This window comes from Staurois parvus, unplaced genomic scaffold (assembly GCF_062004578.1).
Source record: "Staurois parvus isolate SC_StPar_1 unplaced genomic scaffold, SC_StPar_1.0 ptg001026l, whole genome shotgun sequence".
NCBI classification, from domain to species: domain Eukaryota; kingdom Metazoa; phylum Chordata; class Amphibia; order Anura; family Ranidae; genus Staurois; species Staurois parvus.
The window spans coordinates 486677-505349 of NW_028318822.1; the positions used below are offsets into that span (position 1 = coordinate 486677).

An 18673-nucleotide genomic window follows, 5' to 3' on the forward strand; every position below is an offset into this window, starting at 1 on the left:
AGACTTCCAGGCTGTAATTCAGACTTTTTTACGCTGGGCAGGGGCACCCGTCACAGATGTCCTCTTTCGCCCTTATTATTTGCGCTAGTGTTGGAACCCTTGCAATAAGATCACATTCAGACATTTCTGGTTACCCATTATTGGTTTCACATTTCAAAATATGTATGTACACTGATGATGTTATGCTTTTCCCTACTAACCCGTTGGTATCATTGCCTAATTTATGCCCAGTGCTGAATGACTTTGCTACAGTGTCAGGTCTTACTGTAAATTTTACTAAATCAGTAGTTATGCCTATCAATGTTCCTGATTCCCTGAGTACAGTACATCTCTCCACAACTCTTTTCCATTTCATTGGGCCACAGATCAGATTTCGTACCTTGGTATTAACCTCACTCCCAGATACTCACAATTATATGCTGCTAATTATCCACCATGTGTGTCACGCCTCTCCACTTGAATATCTGGCATGGATACCCTATCTCATTCTTGGGCAGAGTCACGGCAGTCAAAATAAATATCCTGCCTAAATTACTTTATCTATTTAGGGCACTCCCAATCCCTGTCTTGAAAACGTTCCTCGATCGCTTTCAACGGCTGATTAACAATTTTATTTGGCGCAATAAACATCCTCGTTTTACTTAATCGGTTCTATATCGGTCACAACGTGTGGGAGGCCTCGGTCTCCCCAATTTCTGGCTTCACTACCTGTCGGCCCGTTTCGCACAATTATCACAATGGGTGACCATTACTTCCCAGATCCCATGAATCAGATTTGAATCTCAGTCTATACGTCCGTTCTATTTACCAGGTTTTTTGTGGTCCAAAATCCCCCCCCCCCCCGTTCATTATGGACCCATAACTCCATTGTGGCCCATTCATTGATGCTTTGGTCTCGGTATGAACTTAGATTACATCTGGTCTCCTCTGTCTCTCCAGGTATAGCATTTTTTGGTGACCCGGATTTTATTGCGGCTTTTTCATCTCCGCAGGAATTTCATTGGTGCTATGATAGATCCTTCATTAGGTTATCTGATTTTCAAAGAGGAGGATCTTACATCACCTTTGAGATGTTACGCACACACTTTGATATCCCACTTCATGAATATCATCATTATCGACAGATCAGACATTTTTTTAGTTCACATTTTGGTCTCATACCTTCATCTCCGATTTCATTTTTCAGATGTATTAGCCGTGACTCTCCTAGGGGCAGGGGTCTTATTTCAGATGTGTGTCGTCAACTCTAGGCAAGTTCTTCTCCCACACCCCCTCTCTACAGACAAAAATGGGACACTGACATTGGTTTCACCTTTTTGGATGAGGATTGGGATTCCATGGTGGATAACATATGTAAGAGCTCCAGATCTCTTTCTGTCCATGAGACAGCCCTCAAGGTATTAACCAGATGGTATTATACCCCATCCAGACTACATGTCTTGTATCCGAACACGTCTAACCTATGTTTTCGTGGCTGCGGCCTTGCAGGTACTCTGGTGCATACATTTTGGACCTGTCCGGGCCTCTCCTTGGTGTGGGGTAGGATCTCGGAGGTGGCTTCTGCATTGGCAGGTGTTCTGGTGCAGTCCTGCCTACTGGGAGCCCATATCTCGGGAGTTCAGACTGAGGTTATGAGGCTAATCCACACCAGGGGCGGACTGACCATTTGGCCCGAGGGCCTGGGGTCAGTAGGGGGCCCCATGAGATGCCCCTGGTACCTTTTTCATAGGCTTTTTTGAGTTTTGGCAAGGACACAGGGGCCCCATGAGTTGTCAGTCCACCCCTGATCCACACCATTTGTATATCCACCCTATGGGCTATTGCCCTACACTTGAAGTCCCTCACAATACCATTGGCTTCTGTTCTGCATAGCATTGATGCTGTGATGCTCATGGAGAGAATTCATTACACTTTACTGGACAAGATGCACTTACTTGATAGAAAATGGGAAATTTGGAGGACTCATAGGCATTTACTACATGATTAAGAAACACCCATGTTTGGATTGATCGAGTTACTCTCTCAGTAGCTGAATAATTCTGTATACCTTTCTATTTATATTGCTCATTTACTTAAGTTCTTTATTCTCTTTCTCTTTACCTTACATGATTGTACTTTCTGACATGCACATTTCACTTGTGCCTTGTTTCTGTTTTATATACTGTTTGAAGCTGTAATGCTACTTTACAGTCTATTTCTTGAAAAATAAAATAGTTTGTAAACAAAAAAAAATCAGGTCATCCATGCAAGCCACAATAATGGAAATTCGAAAGTTTTAAACCCAACAGCAGGCAGGAGCCTAACCTTCATATTAGAGTAGGCTGCACAGTGGCCAGGGAATCAGCAGAGGATCGGAAAGGAAATTGAGAGATTCTTTAGAGAGAATGAGACTGAGGATGTATCTAAGGCAACAGTATGGGAGGCTCACAAGTCATATATAAGAGGAATTTTGATTGAAATTGGGGCAAGAAAGAAAAGAGAAAGAAGAAAAAAAATTAGTGGGTTCTTAAAAGATATAGCGGAGTTAGAACAGATACACAAAAACAGAATGCTAAAAGAAATCAAGCAGGAAATAATAAAAAAGAAAGAGGAACTGGAAACTCTGATGGAAGAGGAGAGAAGGAGAGTGTATAATAAAGTGCTAAGTGAAAACTATAAATGGGGAGATAGGCCGGGAAAATATCTGATGAGAACCTTAAGGAAAAAAAAAAATAGGAATTATATAGATAAAATGAAAAGCCCCAAGGGAGAATTGGTCCACTCAAATAAAGAGATCGCAAAGATGTTTGTAGAATATTACAGGAAACTGTATAACATCACCCCATACGATGAAGTAAATAATATGGAAAAGGTAAAAAGGGAAAAAAGGAAGATGTATCTAAAAAACGCGGGATTACCGAAAATAAAAGAAGACCAACTAAAGTCCCTTGAAGCAGAGATTACACAAGAAGAGATAAAGGTAGTAGTAAAAAGTATGGAGATGGGGAAGAGTCCAGGACCAGATGGTTATACAGTAGGGTACTATAAAAAATTTAGTGAAATATTAAACCCCAAATTGGAAAAATATATGAACGCCCTGGGGGGAGAGATGGATATGAGAGGAGAATCTTTACAGGCTCATGTGGTACTGTTACATAAAGAAGGGAAAGACGCCTCGCAATGTTCGAGTTATAGGCCCATTTCACTGTTGAATTTAGACACTAAGATATATGCAAAGGTCCTAGCGAATAGGTTGAAGAAGTTTATGCCTGAATGGATACATGGAGATCAGGTGGGCTTTGTCCCAGGTAGAGAGGGCAGGGACAATGGGCTGAGATCCCTGATGCTGATACAGAGAAGTAAAAAAGGGGAGGTACCGGTGGTGGCCCTTTCAATTGATGCAGAAAAGGCCTTCGATAGAGTAGACTGGGGCTTCATGATGGACACCTTAGAAAACCTGGGAATTGGAGGTAGAATGAGGGAATGGATTGGAAAACTGTACAGTAAACCCTCTGCAGTGGTAATAGTAAATGGGGAAAAAACAGAGCCCATCGGGATGTCAAATGGAACAAGGCAGGGATGCCCTTTGTCCCCCTTATTATACGTTTTGTCACTAGAGCCCCTTTTATCAACAATAAGGAAAAACGGAGACATAAAGGGAATCCAGATAGGAAGTGTAGAACATAAACTGGCAGCATTCGCTGATGACCTGCTGTTTTATGTGGGGAATCCCAGGACAACACTCCCAAATCTAATGAAACTGCTGAAGGAATACGGAGAACTATCAAACTTAAAAATCAACCCAACAAAAACTGAGATTTTAAACATAAACATCCCAAAGAGTGAACAAGAAAAAATACAAGAAGAATTTCCCTTTATTTGGAAAGAAAGAGATATAAAATATTTGGGTGTAAGACTTAGCGCGTCGTATAAAAACTTGTACAGGTTAAACTATATTTCTTTATTAAATGAAGTAAAGGGGGAATTAAAAGCATTAGAAAGAGGAATCCCATCGTGGTTAGGTCGTATAAACTTGGTAAAAATGATAATTGTACCAAAAATTATATACAGATTCCAAATGATACCAATTAAACTCCCAGAAGCTCTTTTCAATGTAATAAAAAGAATGATAACGGGATTTATCTGGAGGAAGAAAAAACCAAGGGTGTCCCATGCAATACTAAGTAGAGATAAAGAGAAGGGTGGTTTGGGAGTTCCGGATATAAAGAGATATTATAAAGCAGTATTATTAGGGAGAATTTTTGACTGGACGTTTAATTTAGAGGTGAAAAGTTGGGTAAAAATAGAGAATACACTTAGTGGAACCAATTTGAATAGAATAATATGGCTACCGACACAATATAGAGGATTGAAGGAAGATTTAAGTTTGTACACTGTAAATGTATTAAGGGAATGGGATAAAATTCACAAATATATGAAATGGGAATTTAATTCTATACTTATGCCACTAAAAAACACACAATTTTTTCCACCAGGTAGAAGAGAGATAACAGGTAGATGGCTTATAAAGGAGGATGTCCAACTCAGAGATATAATGGGAGATGGGAAACTGAAGACCTTTAAAGAGTTGGAAAAGGAAAAGGGAAATATATTCACTAGATTAGATGAGTGGCGCTATCACCAATTAAAATGTTTTTGGGGAAACCTCCCAAAGCCCCTGAGAACGAAAAAGGATTGGAATGTGTTTGAAAGGTTGTTGGATTCACGGGGTGATGGGAAACATGGAGTAGCTAAAGTATATAGAATTCTCACAGATATAGACACAAACACTAAACCATTGCACATTGTGAAGTGGGAAAGAGATATGGGGGTGGTGTTAGATGAAGGAAAACAGAAGAAAGTAAATAGATTAGTTCACGAAAACGTAAGTTTGAGGGATGTAGAATTAAATTATAAATGTTTGACAAGATGGCACATTGTTCCGAGTGTGGAGGGTAAGATAAGTGTAGAGAAATCACAGTGGTGTTGGCGAGAGTGTGGGGAAGTGGGGACAGTTTTCCATATTTGGTGGGAATGTCCAAAGATTCAAATATTCTGGAAAAAAATAATATATTTAATAGAGAACATCACTGAAGTAAACATCGGGTTAGACCCTGGGTTGTGCTTGCTACACAGTTCAGAGATATCAGTTAGTATGTATAAGAAATTAGGTTTAGGGTACTATCTGAATGCAGCAAAAAGTCTGATCCCCAAATATTGGAAGAAAAAAGAAATACCGAAAGAGGAGGAGTGGATAGAGAGAGTAAATTGGACTAGGGAGATGGAGAAGACATATTATCTACAGGAAGATAAGTTGGAGATATATCTCTTGAAATGGGAAAAATGGGAAAAATTTCGTAATAAGTATGAGAAAGTGAAGAGTAGAATGTTATAGAGAAAAATTGGGTAGGTTATGCTTGCTTTGGATATAAGTCAAGGAAAGCAGAGTGGGGGGGGGGGGGAGGGAGTTTAGGGTTTTAAGAGGGAGGTAATTGAAACAATAAGAAAAAATCGTATATTTTATGATGAGCGAGATGAAGTTGTTTATTGTTATTTATGTGAAAAATACTAATAAATATAAAAAAAGAAAAAAAAAAAAAAAAAAAAAAAAAAGAAACACCCATGTTTGGATTGATCGAGTTACTCTCTCAGTAGCTGAATAATTCTGTATACCTTTCTATTTATATTGCTCATTTACTTAAGTTCTTTATTCTCTTTCTCTTTACCTTACATGATTGTACTTTCTGACATGCACATTTCACTTGTGCCTTGTTTCTGTTTTATATACTGTTTGAAGCTGTAATGCTACTTTACAGTCTATTTCTTGAAAAATAAAATAGTTTGTAAACAAAAAAAAATCAGGTCATCCATGCAAGCCACAATAATGGAAATTCGAAAGTTTTAAACCCAACAGCAGGCAGGAGCCTAACCTTCATATTAGAGTAGGCTGCACAGTGGCCAGGGAATCAGCATAGTCCAGCCGGGCAGTAGCCAGGGACTCAGCAAGGTCTGGCTGCACAGTGGCCAGGGAATCAGCATAGTCCAGCCGGGCAGTAGCCAGGGACTCAGCAAGGTCTGGCTGCACAGTGGCCGGGGAATCAGCATAGTCCAGCCGGGCAGTAGCCAGGGACTCAGCAAGGTCTGGCTGCACAGTGGCCGGGGAATCAGCATAGTCCAGCTGGGCAGTAGCCAGGGACTCAGCAAGGTCTGGCTGCACAGTGGCCAGGGAATCAGCATAGTCTAGCTGGGCAGTAGCCAGGGACTCAGCAAGGTCTGGCTGCACAGTGGCCAGGGAATCAGCATAGTCCAGCTGGGCAGTAGCCAGGGACTCAGCAAGGTCTGGCTGCACAGTGGCCAGGGAATCAGCATAGTCCAGCTGGGCTGCAAGCAGTAGACCATCACAGACTGGCTGGGCTGTGGGCTTGGCAGCAGATAGAAGATCATCAAAGGGCAGACATGGCAATGGACAGTGGATCATCAGAGGGAGACTTGGCAGCGGAATGGACTCCATCAGCAGGCATTGAGGCAGTCTTAATCCCATCAGCAGGCATTGAGGCAAACTGGATCCATCAGCTGGAAGCACAGAGGCAGACTGGACCCCATCGGCAGGCAGCACGGATACAGACTAGAACCCATCAGCAGGCAGCATTGAGGTGGACTGATTTCCATCAGCAGGCAGCACAGAAGTAGACTGGACCCCATTAGCAGACACCATCGAGGCAGACTAGACATTGCATCATCAGAGGGAGACTTGGCAGTGGAATGGACTCCATCAGAAGGCATTGAGGCAGACTGGATCCATCAGCTGGAAGCACAGAGGCAGACTGGACCCCATCAGTAGACACCATGGAGGCAGACGGACAGTGGATCATCAGAGGGAGACTTGGCAGCGGAATGGACTCCATCAGCAGGCATTGAGGCAGTCTTAAACCCATCAGAAGGCATTGAGACAGACTGGATCCATCAGCTGGAAGCACAGAGGCAGACTGGACCTCATCAGTAGACACCATGGAGGCAGACTGGACAGTGGATAATCAGAGGGAGACTTGGCAGCGGAATGGACTCCATCAGCAGGCATTGAGGCAGTCTTAAACCCATCAGAAGGCATTGAGGCAGACTGGATCCATCAGCTGGAAGCACAGAGGCAGACTGGACCCCATCAGTAGACACCATGGAGGCAGACTGGACAGTGGATCATCAGAGGGAGACTTGGCAGTGGAATGGACTCCATCAGAAGGCATTGAGACAGACTGGATCCATCAGCTGGAAGCACAGAGGCAGACTGGACCCCATCAGCAGACACCATGGAGGCAGACTGGACAGTGGATCATCAGAGGGAGACTTGGCAACGGAATGGACTCCATCAGCAGGCATTGAGGCAGTCTTAATCTCATCAGAAGGCATTGAGGCAGACTGGATCCATCAGCTGGAAGCACAGAGGCAAACTGGACCCCATCAGCAGACACCATGAAGGTAGACTGGACCTCATCAGCAGACACCACAGAGGCAGACTTGACCCTATCAGCAAACACCATGGACTTAGGAACTGGCTGAATAATATTTTATGGCAGTAGTGGTAGAATTGTATGGGAAGGAAAAAACTTTTGTTTCTTTTTGGGTTTAGATACTAGAGTCCTGCAAGTGGTTGTATGGTGCTGACCAGATTGTGCTGCTGGTGGGAATGTAGTAACAGTACTGGGGAGCACAGAGGAAAAGGTAGCAGAAACAGAGGGAAATATCTAAGAGGTTGTCATGGGTAATGAAACTGTAGGGGGATCCTCAATGGGTTAAATACAGAGGAAGTGTGGTTAATGAAAGCAGAGTATTGGTATACAGGAGGTAGGGAACACTTTGTCGTAGTTGTGGTTGCTAAAGGTAACAAAGGATGAGATTCTTGATGTTTAGAGGCAGATCTGAATTGGTGTGGATCAACTAAAACACGAGGATAGTATCTCTGACCAGGCTTGGAGCAGAAGCTGAAAAAAGCACATCAGTAACACAATCTAACAGCTCTAACAAGCTCAGTAGTGCTGGAAGAAGTAAGTGGTGCCATCTTCCAGCAACCATACCAAAGACTCAACCAGAGGCATATCAAAGGGAGGAGTAAAATCATCGTGGCCATGAGATGTAGCAGGTGAAGCTATTTCAGAACAAACCTGAATCAAAGGCTGTATTTCTCTAAATGAAAATCTGACCCGATCAACTAAAGGTATGTGCAACCTGAACGTATGCCAACGGTCTTTCACTAATGCAATTCTGCAAAATCTGGCGGCAAAGATCTTTATCCTCCAAAGCCAATGTCACATGACAAATAACCTACCCTAGATGCAACTTAACAAAAAAGGCCATCAAATACCCAAAGTAAATACCTCCTAGTTCCCAGCCAGGGAACATTTGGAAACTCAGGCACTGCCTGAGGGCCCGGGGTCAGTAGGGGGCCCCATGACATGCCCCTGGTACCTTTTTTTATAGGATTTTTTGAGTTTGGGCAAGGACATAGGGGACCCATGATCCCCTATTGCCCGGAGGCCCCATGAGTTGTCAGTCTGCCCCTGTTCCCAGCTGATCTGGTCATTAATGGGCTTCACTGTTATGTCAGGAATGATCAGCAGGGACGGTCAGATCTGCGTGGCTACAATTAGGAAACTGAGACCAGACCATATATATTTAAAGTAAGATCTATTTCAAGCAAAACAGAATACACAGATAACGTGAAGATATAAGTGAATCATAACCCAGAAACAAAATAGATAACTAGCAACCTAAGTGACAGAAAGCCTAACTACCAAGCTAACTACAATATATACAAAAAAAGAGGAACACGGATCAACAGGGTGAACTGGAAATGCAGGAAACAGTTGAGAAGGGGGAAAAAAGGACTGGGATCAGGAACTATTAGAACAGAAAAGAGGCAGCAGGGTACAGGTTGCAAAGAAAGAGCAAGATTAGGACCTAGGCTCTGAATAAGTCAGCAAGTAAAATCAGGCTATCAGGCAAAACACTGAAGCGAAATGTAATAGTAGAGGAGGGACTAAATACCTTCCCATCAGCCAGCATCAGGTGGAGATTGATTACTGGAATCTGCAGGAAGACACCTGCTAGTGGACACTAATACAGCTTCCCGCATTGGGAAGCACAGTGGCACCAGCAGATGATCCAGTTCCTGACAAAGACCCTCTAAGGTGGTTCCGATGATGCCTGATGACCTGCTAGCCTTACTCCAAGACTGACAATGGAAGCTGCAGCCAGACCTAGAATGGCTGAAAGAAACAGAGATATACACGCATTGGCCACTTTATTAGGTACACCTTGCTAGTAATGGGTTGGACCCCCTTTTGCCTTCAGAACTGCCTTAATTCTTCATGAAATAGATTCAACAAGGTGTTGGAAACGTTCCGCAAAGATTTTGGTCCATATTGACATGATAGCATCATGCAGTTGCTGCAAATTTGTCAGCTGCACTTCCATGAACCGTTGATACAAGTCAGGATGGATCCATGCTTTCATGTAATTTACACCAAATTCTGACCCTACCATCTGAATGTCACAATCAAAATCCAGACTCATCAGACCAGGCAACGTTTTTCCAATCTTCTATAGTCCAATTTTGGTGAGCCTGTATGAATTAAAGCCTCCGTTTCCTGTTCTTAGCCAACAGGAAAGGCACCTGGTGTGGTCTCCTGCTGCTGTAGCCCATCTGCTTCAAGGTTCAATGTGTTGTGCGTTCAGAGATGATTGTAATGAGTGACATCTCCAAGGCATTTTTGTCCACACAACTGCAGCTCACTGGATATTTTCTCTTTTTCGGACCGTTCTCTGTAAACCCTAGAGATGGCTTTGTGTGAAAATCCCAGCAGATGAGTAGTTTTTGAAATACTCTGACCAGCCCATCTGGCACCAACAACCATGCCACATTCAAAGTCACTTAAATGCCCTTTCTTCCCCATTCTGATGCTCTGTTTGAACTTCACCACGTCTAGATGCCTAAATGCATTGAGTTTCTGCCATGTGATTGGCTGATTAGCAATTTGTGATACCAAGGAATAGAACAGGTGTGCCCTCATCAACCTTGACCATGTTTACCATAACCACTAGTCTATACCTCCTCTATTCAGGCTGTTCCATCAGGGGTGACTGCTCCATAGCACCCTTTGCTTGCTGCAGAGCTCCTGTTACCCCTTTGCTGCTTTAAAATGGTACCTCTGCCACCTCTGCGCTGCCCCTTTACATACCTCAGATCCAACGTATTGTATAAATGCACTTCTGATGCCGGAATCACCAATAGTTCTTTTATCTGAGTAGCCTTCACCAGCATGTGACCCAACTGGCATTTTTGTGCTTAAATAGATATTGCTGGAGTGTCATGGCATTGCCACCTGGTGGTGCCTGCTGGAGGTTGTGTTTGAGGACACTTCTGAGCATCCTGAGAACATTGCACATGAGTGGTCTGCTGAGCATGTGCCAAAACCCGAACGCACAATGTATGTCACACTACCCTACTCAAGCATAGTGCGAATGCACGGGCTTCTGCAGAAGTGCCGAGGGAGAATTCACAGCAAGCGATCCATCGCACATCACCCTCCAGCTTAAGCCAAGTACCCAGAAAGTGAAAAGGGTCGAGACCTGAGCACCAGAGAGCAGCGGAATGCCTGTAAGCAAATAACAGACCAAGTAGGAATACGAAGGTGCAAATAAAATACATGCCAAGGAGGCCTTTTTAGGGCAGACGAGGAAGCAACACGGGCACTGCACAGGGAGATAGAGACAGCTGAATGGCAAACAAGACTCCAATACCATATGATGAAGCAAGCCAAACGCAGGATCATGCTCCTTATGTATTATACATGGTGATCATATCCCCCCTTATGTATTTATACATGGTGATCATATCCCCCTTATGTATTTATACATGGTGATCATATCCCCCCCCCTTATGTATTATACATGGTGATCATATCCCCCCTTATGTATTATACATGGAGATCATATCCCCCCTTATGTATTATACATGGAGATCATATCCCCCCTTATGTATTATACATGGAGATCATATCCCCCTTATGTATTATACACAGAGATCATATCCCCCCTTATGTATTATACATGGAGATCATATCCCCCTTATGTATTATACATGGAGATCATATCCCCCCTTATGTATTATACATGGTGATCATATCCCCCCCCCTTATGTATTATACATGGAGATCATATCCCCCCTTATGTATTATACATGGAGATCATATCCCCCCTTATGTATTATACATGGAGATCATATCCCCCCTTATGTATTATACATGGAGATCATATCCCCCCTTATGTATTATACATGGAGATCATATCCCCCCTTATGTATTATACCTGCAGACCATATCCCCCTTACGTATTATACATGGAGATCATATCCCCCCTTATGTATTATACATGGAGATCGTATCCCCCTTATGTATTATACATGGTGATCATATCCCCCCTTATGTATTATACATGGTGATCATATCCCCCCTTATGTATTATACATGGTGATCATATCCCCCCTTATGTATTATACATGGTGATCATATCCCCCCTTATGTATTATACATGGTGATCATATCCCCCTTATGTATTATACATGGTGATCATATCCCCCCTTATGTATTATACATGGAGATCGTATCCCCCTTATGTATTATACATGGAGATCATATCCCCCCTTATGTATTATACATGGTGATCGTATCCCCCTTATGTATTATACATGGAGATCATATCTCCCCTTATGTATTATACATGGTGATCATATCCCCCCTTATGTATTATACATGGAGATCATATCCCCCCTTATGTATTATACATGGAGATCATATCCCCCCTTATGTATTATACATGGAGATCATATCCCCCTTATGTATTATACATGGTGATCGTATCCCCCTTATGTATTATACATGGAGATCATATCTCCCCTTATGTATTATACATGGAGATCATATCCCCCCCTTATGTATTATACATGGAGATCATATCCCCCTTATGTATTATACATGGAGATCATATCCCCCCCTTATGTATTATACATGGAGATCATATCCCCCTTATGTATTATACATGGAGATCATATCCCCCCCTTATGTATTATACATGGAGATCATATCCCCCCTTATGTATTATACATGGAGATCATATCCCCCCTTATGTATTATACATGGAGATCATATCCCCCTTATGTATTATACATGGTGATCATATGCCCCCCTTAATCTCCTCTTCTCAGTAGAGAATACATTCAGTTTCTCTAATCTTTCCTCATAGCTGATCTCCTCCATGACTCGTATTAGTTTGGTTGCCCTTCTCTGTACTTTCTCCAGTTCCCCAATGTTTGTTTTGTGAATTGGTGCCCAAAATATGCTAATCAGCCAATCACATGGCAACAACTCAATGCATTTACACATCTAGATGGGGTGAAGACAACTTGCTGAAGTTCAAACCAAGCACCAGAATGGGGAAGAAAAGGGATTTAGGTGACTTTGAAGGTGGCATGGTTGTTGGTACCAGATTGGCTGGTCTGAGTATTTCATAATCTGCTGATCTACTGGGATTTTCACGCATAATCATCTCTAGGGTTTACAGAGAATGGTCCGAAAAAGAGAAAATATCCAATGAGCGGCAGGTATGTGGATGGAAATGCCTTGTTGAGGTCAGAGGAGAATGGGCAGACTGGTTGCTTCGACATTCAGATGGCAGAGTCAGAATTTGTGTATGGTACCAATAGTTGAGGCTGGTCGTGGTGGTGTCATGGTGTGGTGGATCCATCCTGCCTTGTATCAATGGTTCAGGCTGGTCGTGGTGGTGTCATGGTGTGGTGGATCCATCCTGCCTTGTACCAATGGTTGAGGCTGGTGGTAGTGGTGTCATGGTGTGATGGATCCATCCTGCCTTGTATCAATGGTTCAGGCTGGTGGTGGTGTCATGGTGTTGTGGATCCATCCTGCCTTGTGTCAATGGTTCAGGCTGGTGGTGGTGTCATGGTGTGGTGGATCCATCCTGCCTTGTACCAATGGTTGAGGCTAGTGGTAGTGGTGTCATGGTGTGGTGGATCCATCCTGCCTTGTATCAATGGTTCAGGCTGGTGGTGGTGTCATGGTGTGGTGGATCCATCCTGCCTTGTGTCAATGGTTCAGGGTGGTGGTGGTGTCATGGTGTGGTGGATCCATCCTGCCTTGTACCAATGGTTGAGGCCGGTGGTGTCATGGTGTGGTGGATCCATCCTGCCTTGTACCAATGGTTGAGGCTGGTGGTAGTGGTGTCATGGTGTGGTGGATCCATCCTGCCTTGTATCAATGGTTCAGGCTGGTGGTGGTGTCATGGTGTTGTGGATCCATCCTGCCTTGTGTCAATGGTTCAGGCTGGTGGTGGTGTCATGGTGTGGTGGATCCATCCTGCCTTGTACCAATGGTTGAGGCTGGTGGTAGTGGTGTCATGGTGTGGTGGATCCATCCTGCCTTGTATCAATGGTTCAGGCTGGTGGTGGTGTCATGGTGTGGTGGATCCATCCTGCCTTGTACCAATGGTTGAGGCTGGTGGTAGTGGTGTCATGGTGTGGTGGATCCATCCTGCCTTGTATCAATGGTTCAGGCTGGTGGTGGTGTCATGGTGTTGTGGATCCATCCTGCCTTGTGTCAATGGTTCAGGCTGGTGGTGGTGTCATGGTGTGGTGGATCCATCCTGCCTTGTACCAATGGTTGAGGCTGGTGGTAGTGGTGTCATGGTGTGGTGGATCCATCCTGCCTTGTATCAATGGTTCAGGCTGGTGGTGGTGTCATGGTGTGGTGGATCCATCCTGCCTTGTGTCAATGGTTCAGGGTGGTGGTGGTGTCATGGTGTGGTGGATCCATCCTGCCTTGTACCAATGGTTCAGGCATGTGGTGGTGTCATGGCGTGGGGGAGATTTTCTTGGCTCCAGCAAGGTGGACCCAATAAAGTGGCCGGTGAGTGTAAACCTTCATCCTTTAGAGAAAATAATTACAAAAGGAACATCTCTGATAGGGTGGGACTCAATTTGATATTTATTTATACTGTCCTGAGGAAGATGAACAGAGGGCAGAGTAAACTTGTGTGTATGGTGCTCTGAAGTTATCAGGAAAAACATTTTTTTTTACACGTAAGACAGAAATATGATTTCTCGTCTAAGTAGTATCTTTCACGTATAACAAAGTCTGATTTCCAAGTATAGCATTTCCCACACTCAGGGCAGGAACGCGGCTTCTCCCCCGTGTGAGTCCTCTGGCATCTGTAAAACACTGGACTTCCTTGGTAAAAATTGACTCCACTTAGGGTAGGAATACAGCTTCTACCTTCAATGAGATCTTTTATATCGAGCAAGCCGTAATTGCTGTCTAAAACATTTCCCGCACATAGGACAGCTTCTCCTCTGTGTGAGACTGCTGATGTACCTAAAGATGAGATGACTATAAAAAACATTTCCCGCACTCAGGACAGAAATACAGCTTCTCCCCCTTGTGAAGTCTCCGATGTCTGTGAAGATGCGACACCTGTGAAAAAACATTTCCCGCACTCAGGGCAGGAATACGGCTTCTCCCCGTGTGAGTCCTCTGGCATCTGTAAAACACTGGACTTCCCTGATAAAAATTTACTCCACTTAGGACCGGAATACAGCTTCTTCCTTCATTGAGATCTTTCATATCGATCAAGCTGTAATTTCTGTCTAAAACATTTCCCGCACATAGGACAGGAATACAGCTTCTCCTCTGTGTGAGAACACTGATGTACCTAAAGATGAGATGACTGTAAAAAAAAATTTCCTGCACTTGGGACAGAAATACGGCTTCTCCCCCTTGTGAAATCTCTGATGTCTGTGAAGATGGGACACCTGTGAAAACATTTCCCGCACCCAGGACAGGAACACGGCTTCTCCCGTGTGAATCCTCTGATGTCTGTAAAGTCTGGCCTTCTCTGAAAAACATTTCCCGCACTCAAAACAGGAATAAGGATTCTCTCCCATGTGAGATCTTTGATGTAGAACAAGTCCTGGTTTTCGAGTAAAACATTTCCCACACTCGGGACAGAAATACGGCTTCTCCCCCTTGTGAAGTCTCCGATGTCTGTGAAGATGGGACACCTGTGAAAAAAACATTTCCCTCACTCATGGAAGGAATGCGATTTCTCAAATGTGTGAGTACTTTGATGTCTAACTAAGGCTGATTTCTGTGAAAAACATTTCCCGCACTCAGGGCAGGAATACAGCTTATCCTCTGTGTGAGACCGCTGATGTACGTAAAGATGGGATGACTGTGAAAAACATTTCCCGCACTCAGGACAGGAATACGGCTTCTCGCCTGTGTGAATCCGCTGATGTTTGTAAAGACTGGACTTCTCCAAAAAACTTTTGCCACATTCAGTGCAGGAAAATGGCTTCTCCCCCGTGTGGGATTTTTGATGTCTAGCAAAGTCTGATTTATGTAAATAACATTTTCCACAGTCGGGGCAGGAGTACGGCCTCTCCCCTGTGTGAGACCTTTGATGTTTAACAAGGTCTGATTTCTGTGAAAAACTTTTTGTGCACTCAGGACAGGAATATGGCCTCTCCCCCGTGTGAATCTTCTGATGTCTGTGAAGACTGGACTTCTCTGGAAAACATTTTCCGCACTCGGCGCAGGAATAAAGCTTCTCCCCTGTGTGAGAGGTTTGATGTCTGACAAGTTTTGATCTCTGTGGAAAAGATTTCCCACACTCAGAACAGGAATACGGGTTTTCTCTTGTGTGAATCCTGTGATGTTTGTAAAGATTGGACATTTCTGAAAACCATTTCCCGCACTCAGGACAGGAATATAGGTTTTTCCTCTTGTGAGTACTCTGATGCATGTAAAGATCAAACGAAGAGCTGAAACTTTCCCCACATTCAGGACAGGAACATTTCTCCTCCCCCTGAATTTCGGCACCATCCCCCATAGTACGAGGTTGCTCAGAGTCAGAGGGATTTGATGGTCCATCCACACTGTGAAGTCCACCTTCCTCCATAGCTGAGATCATTGTCGTTTCTCCTGCACATTCTCTTGTGATGTCCTCATCTTCCATTTTACAATTTGGAGATAAAGTGAGACGATCCTTTGAGGGTTCCTCCATGACGTGTCCTGGAAAATATAAAAACATGATCAATAGATACGAGATGGTTAGTTCACCTAAATCAAGATTCCATCTGGATCAGGTCAGTTTTAGTGAGCAGATGTTCTCTGTGGATGTCCCAACCAGCTGTGACTTCCCCTCTTTAGTAAAAGGTCCTTTGGTCCTCCCCCCAGATCACATCTACAGTAAAAGGTCCTTTGGTCCTCCCCCCAGATCACTTCTACATTTCCCCAGCCTTGTCAGAAGAGTAGGAACCAATGGGGACTGGGAGGGACATGCTCTTCACACAACCACAAGCCTAGGCACTGGGTCATGTGATCTCTGATAATGAAGAGGTTCAAAGTTCAGACTTGGAGAACCTTTAGCACAGAATAAGTGACCATAGGCCTAGGCTTCTAGTAATAAGTATAGTGGCTAAATGGTTAGCACTTCTGCCTGGCAGTACTAGGGTTGTTTGCATGTACCACCACGGTACCACCTGCCTGGAGTTTGCATGTTCTCCCTGTGATTGTGTGGGTTTTCCTCCAGGTACTCCGATTTCCTCCTAAACTTCAAAGACATGCTGGAAGGTTAATTGGTTCCTATCTAAAATTGTCCCTAGAATGTGTATGTATGAATGTGAGTTAGGGACCTTAGATTGTACACCCCTTGAGGGTTAGGGACTGATGTGAATGTACAATATATATGTAAAGCGCTGCGTAAATTGATGGTGCTATATAAGTACCTGTAATAATAAATGAGCAGCACTGGAGGGTGTTTGGTGAAGTATTTTCTGTTGTAAATATAATAGTTTCAGTTTTTAATATTCCTCCTTACGTTTCACCCCCAAAAGACTGGTAAAAGAGTTTTAGTCTAACCTTTAGCTATACGTCAGCTGAAAGAAGAGGAGCCAACCTACAACGTAAGACAATACTACTCTACACTTCAAAAGACTTTACGAAACACCCTCTGTACTGCAATTAGCGGACATAAAATGATGCTGAATTCAACTTCTGTGTCTTTTTGAGGAGTGAAGCTGCCTGTGGACGGTGTCAAATCAGAAGGTGACCATACTCTCAGGACAGACTGGGCTTAAGGAGGTATGTCGATGCATTAGGCAGGATTTGGAATAGAACTTGTATCCCTTAGTCTGGGGGGGAATTTGAGGGTCCCCATATTTTTTAAAGAGAGTTTTACAGAGCCTCATAACTAGTGGGTAAGGTTTGTGGGAAAGAGGACCTTGTCCTCATCAACATGAGGAAAAGGTTCTTTTCCAGGGCGGTCTCCAGGCAAGGTACTACCCCAAGTTGAGGGCATGGGACATGGTATGGTTCAGAAATACGGTGGTCATACGGTCATTCCCCTTTTTCCCCTCCTGCCAGGCGGAATGCTCAGATGAGGGTCTGGTATGTGTTTTTAGGAACAGTGCCCAGCCCCCCATTTGTTTGACAATCCCTTGCCTTTTATCAAATGGCTATTAATGATTTCTAAGATTCAGCCTCCATTGATTCCAATGGGGTTCAGATTCAGCAAGTTGACCCAACCCACCCCCAACTGGAACCAGGTATGTTCATCTCATCACTATACAGGTGTACCTCGGTTTACAAATTGAATGCGTTCTCCGGGACGTTTCATATTGCGAAACATTCATAAACCAAAACGCGGTTTCCCATAGGAATGCATCGTAAACCAATTAAGCCATTCTAGAGGTCAGAAAAAAGTTTAAAAAAGTCGCTGTCACTATAGGTCGGTGCTGGTTTTTTAATGTAATTACCGGCTTTTTTTTTCTTCACTATATCTCAGAGAATCAGCTGTCACTTTCCCCCCCTGCTAAAAGAAACAAAGTTTCCTTTTAGTTTATTTCTTGGATTTAAAAGAAACAAAGTTTCCTTTTAGTTTATTTCTTGGCATTAAAAGAAACAAAGTTTCCTTTTAGTTTATTTCTTGGAGTTAAAAGAAACAATGTTTCCTTTTAGTTTCTTTCCCAAGATAAAAGAAACAAAGTTTCCTTTAGCTCTGGGGAAAGTGACAGCTAATTCTGTGAGCTATAGTGAAGGAAAAAAAAGCCAGCAATTGCATTTAATAATGGTCACCGACATACACTTCATATTGCGAAAAAAATTTGCAAACCGAGGCATTATTTTCAATGGATTTTCATTCATAAACCGAAAATTACATTAACCGAGGCGTTCGTAAACCGAGGTACCACTTTATATATAAATCTTGTCTGAATAAATAAATTGTGTCTGCAGCACAGAGAAGGAGGTTTGTCTGAGAGGAAAGAAGATCTAATGTGCAGGACGGGTATCAGTACAAGCAGGTGACTATTATCAACCTATGACATCACTCATCTCCCTGCTTTCAACCAGTGTGCAGTAAGGCCAGCCATAGATGAGTCGAAAACCAAACGTTTTGTTGATTGAAAAATGAAAATGGCTTATACAATCGTGCCATCATTTCATTTTTGTTAAAAAAAAAACAGCATGTTGGATTGGTCATGAAAATCGCTTGCTGAAAAAGGGATCTGCAGATCAACTACAATTTTATTAGTTTTTCAACTCATCTATGGCCTGCTTAACAGAGTAGAAAT

The 18673-nt window shown here is 43.3% G+C and overlaps 1 protein-coding gene across 1 annotated transcript in view; it reads right to left on the reverse strand.

Moving 5' to 3' along the window:
• LOC149441091 (uncharacterized) overlaps positions 1 to 18673 on the reverse strand; it is a 74404-nt gene that overhangs the window by 14799 nt on the left and 40932 nt on the right. Inside the window, exon 20 of the mRNA XM_089657728.1 lies at positions 15245 to 16112. Coding sequence (XP_089513854.1) covers positions 15245 to 16112 — 868 coding nt within the window. The remainder of the gene's footprint in view (positions 1 to 15244; positions 16113 to 18673) is intronic.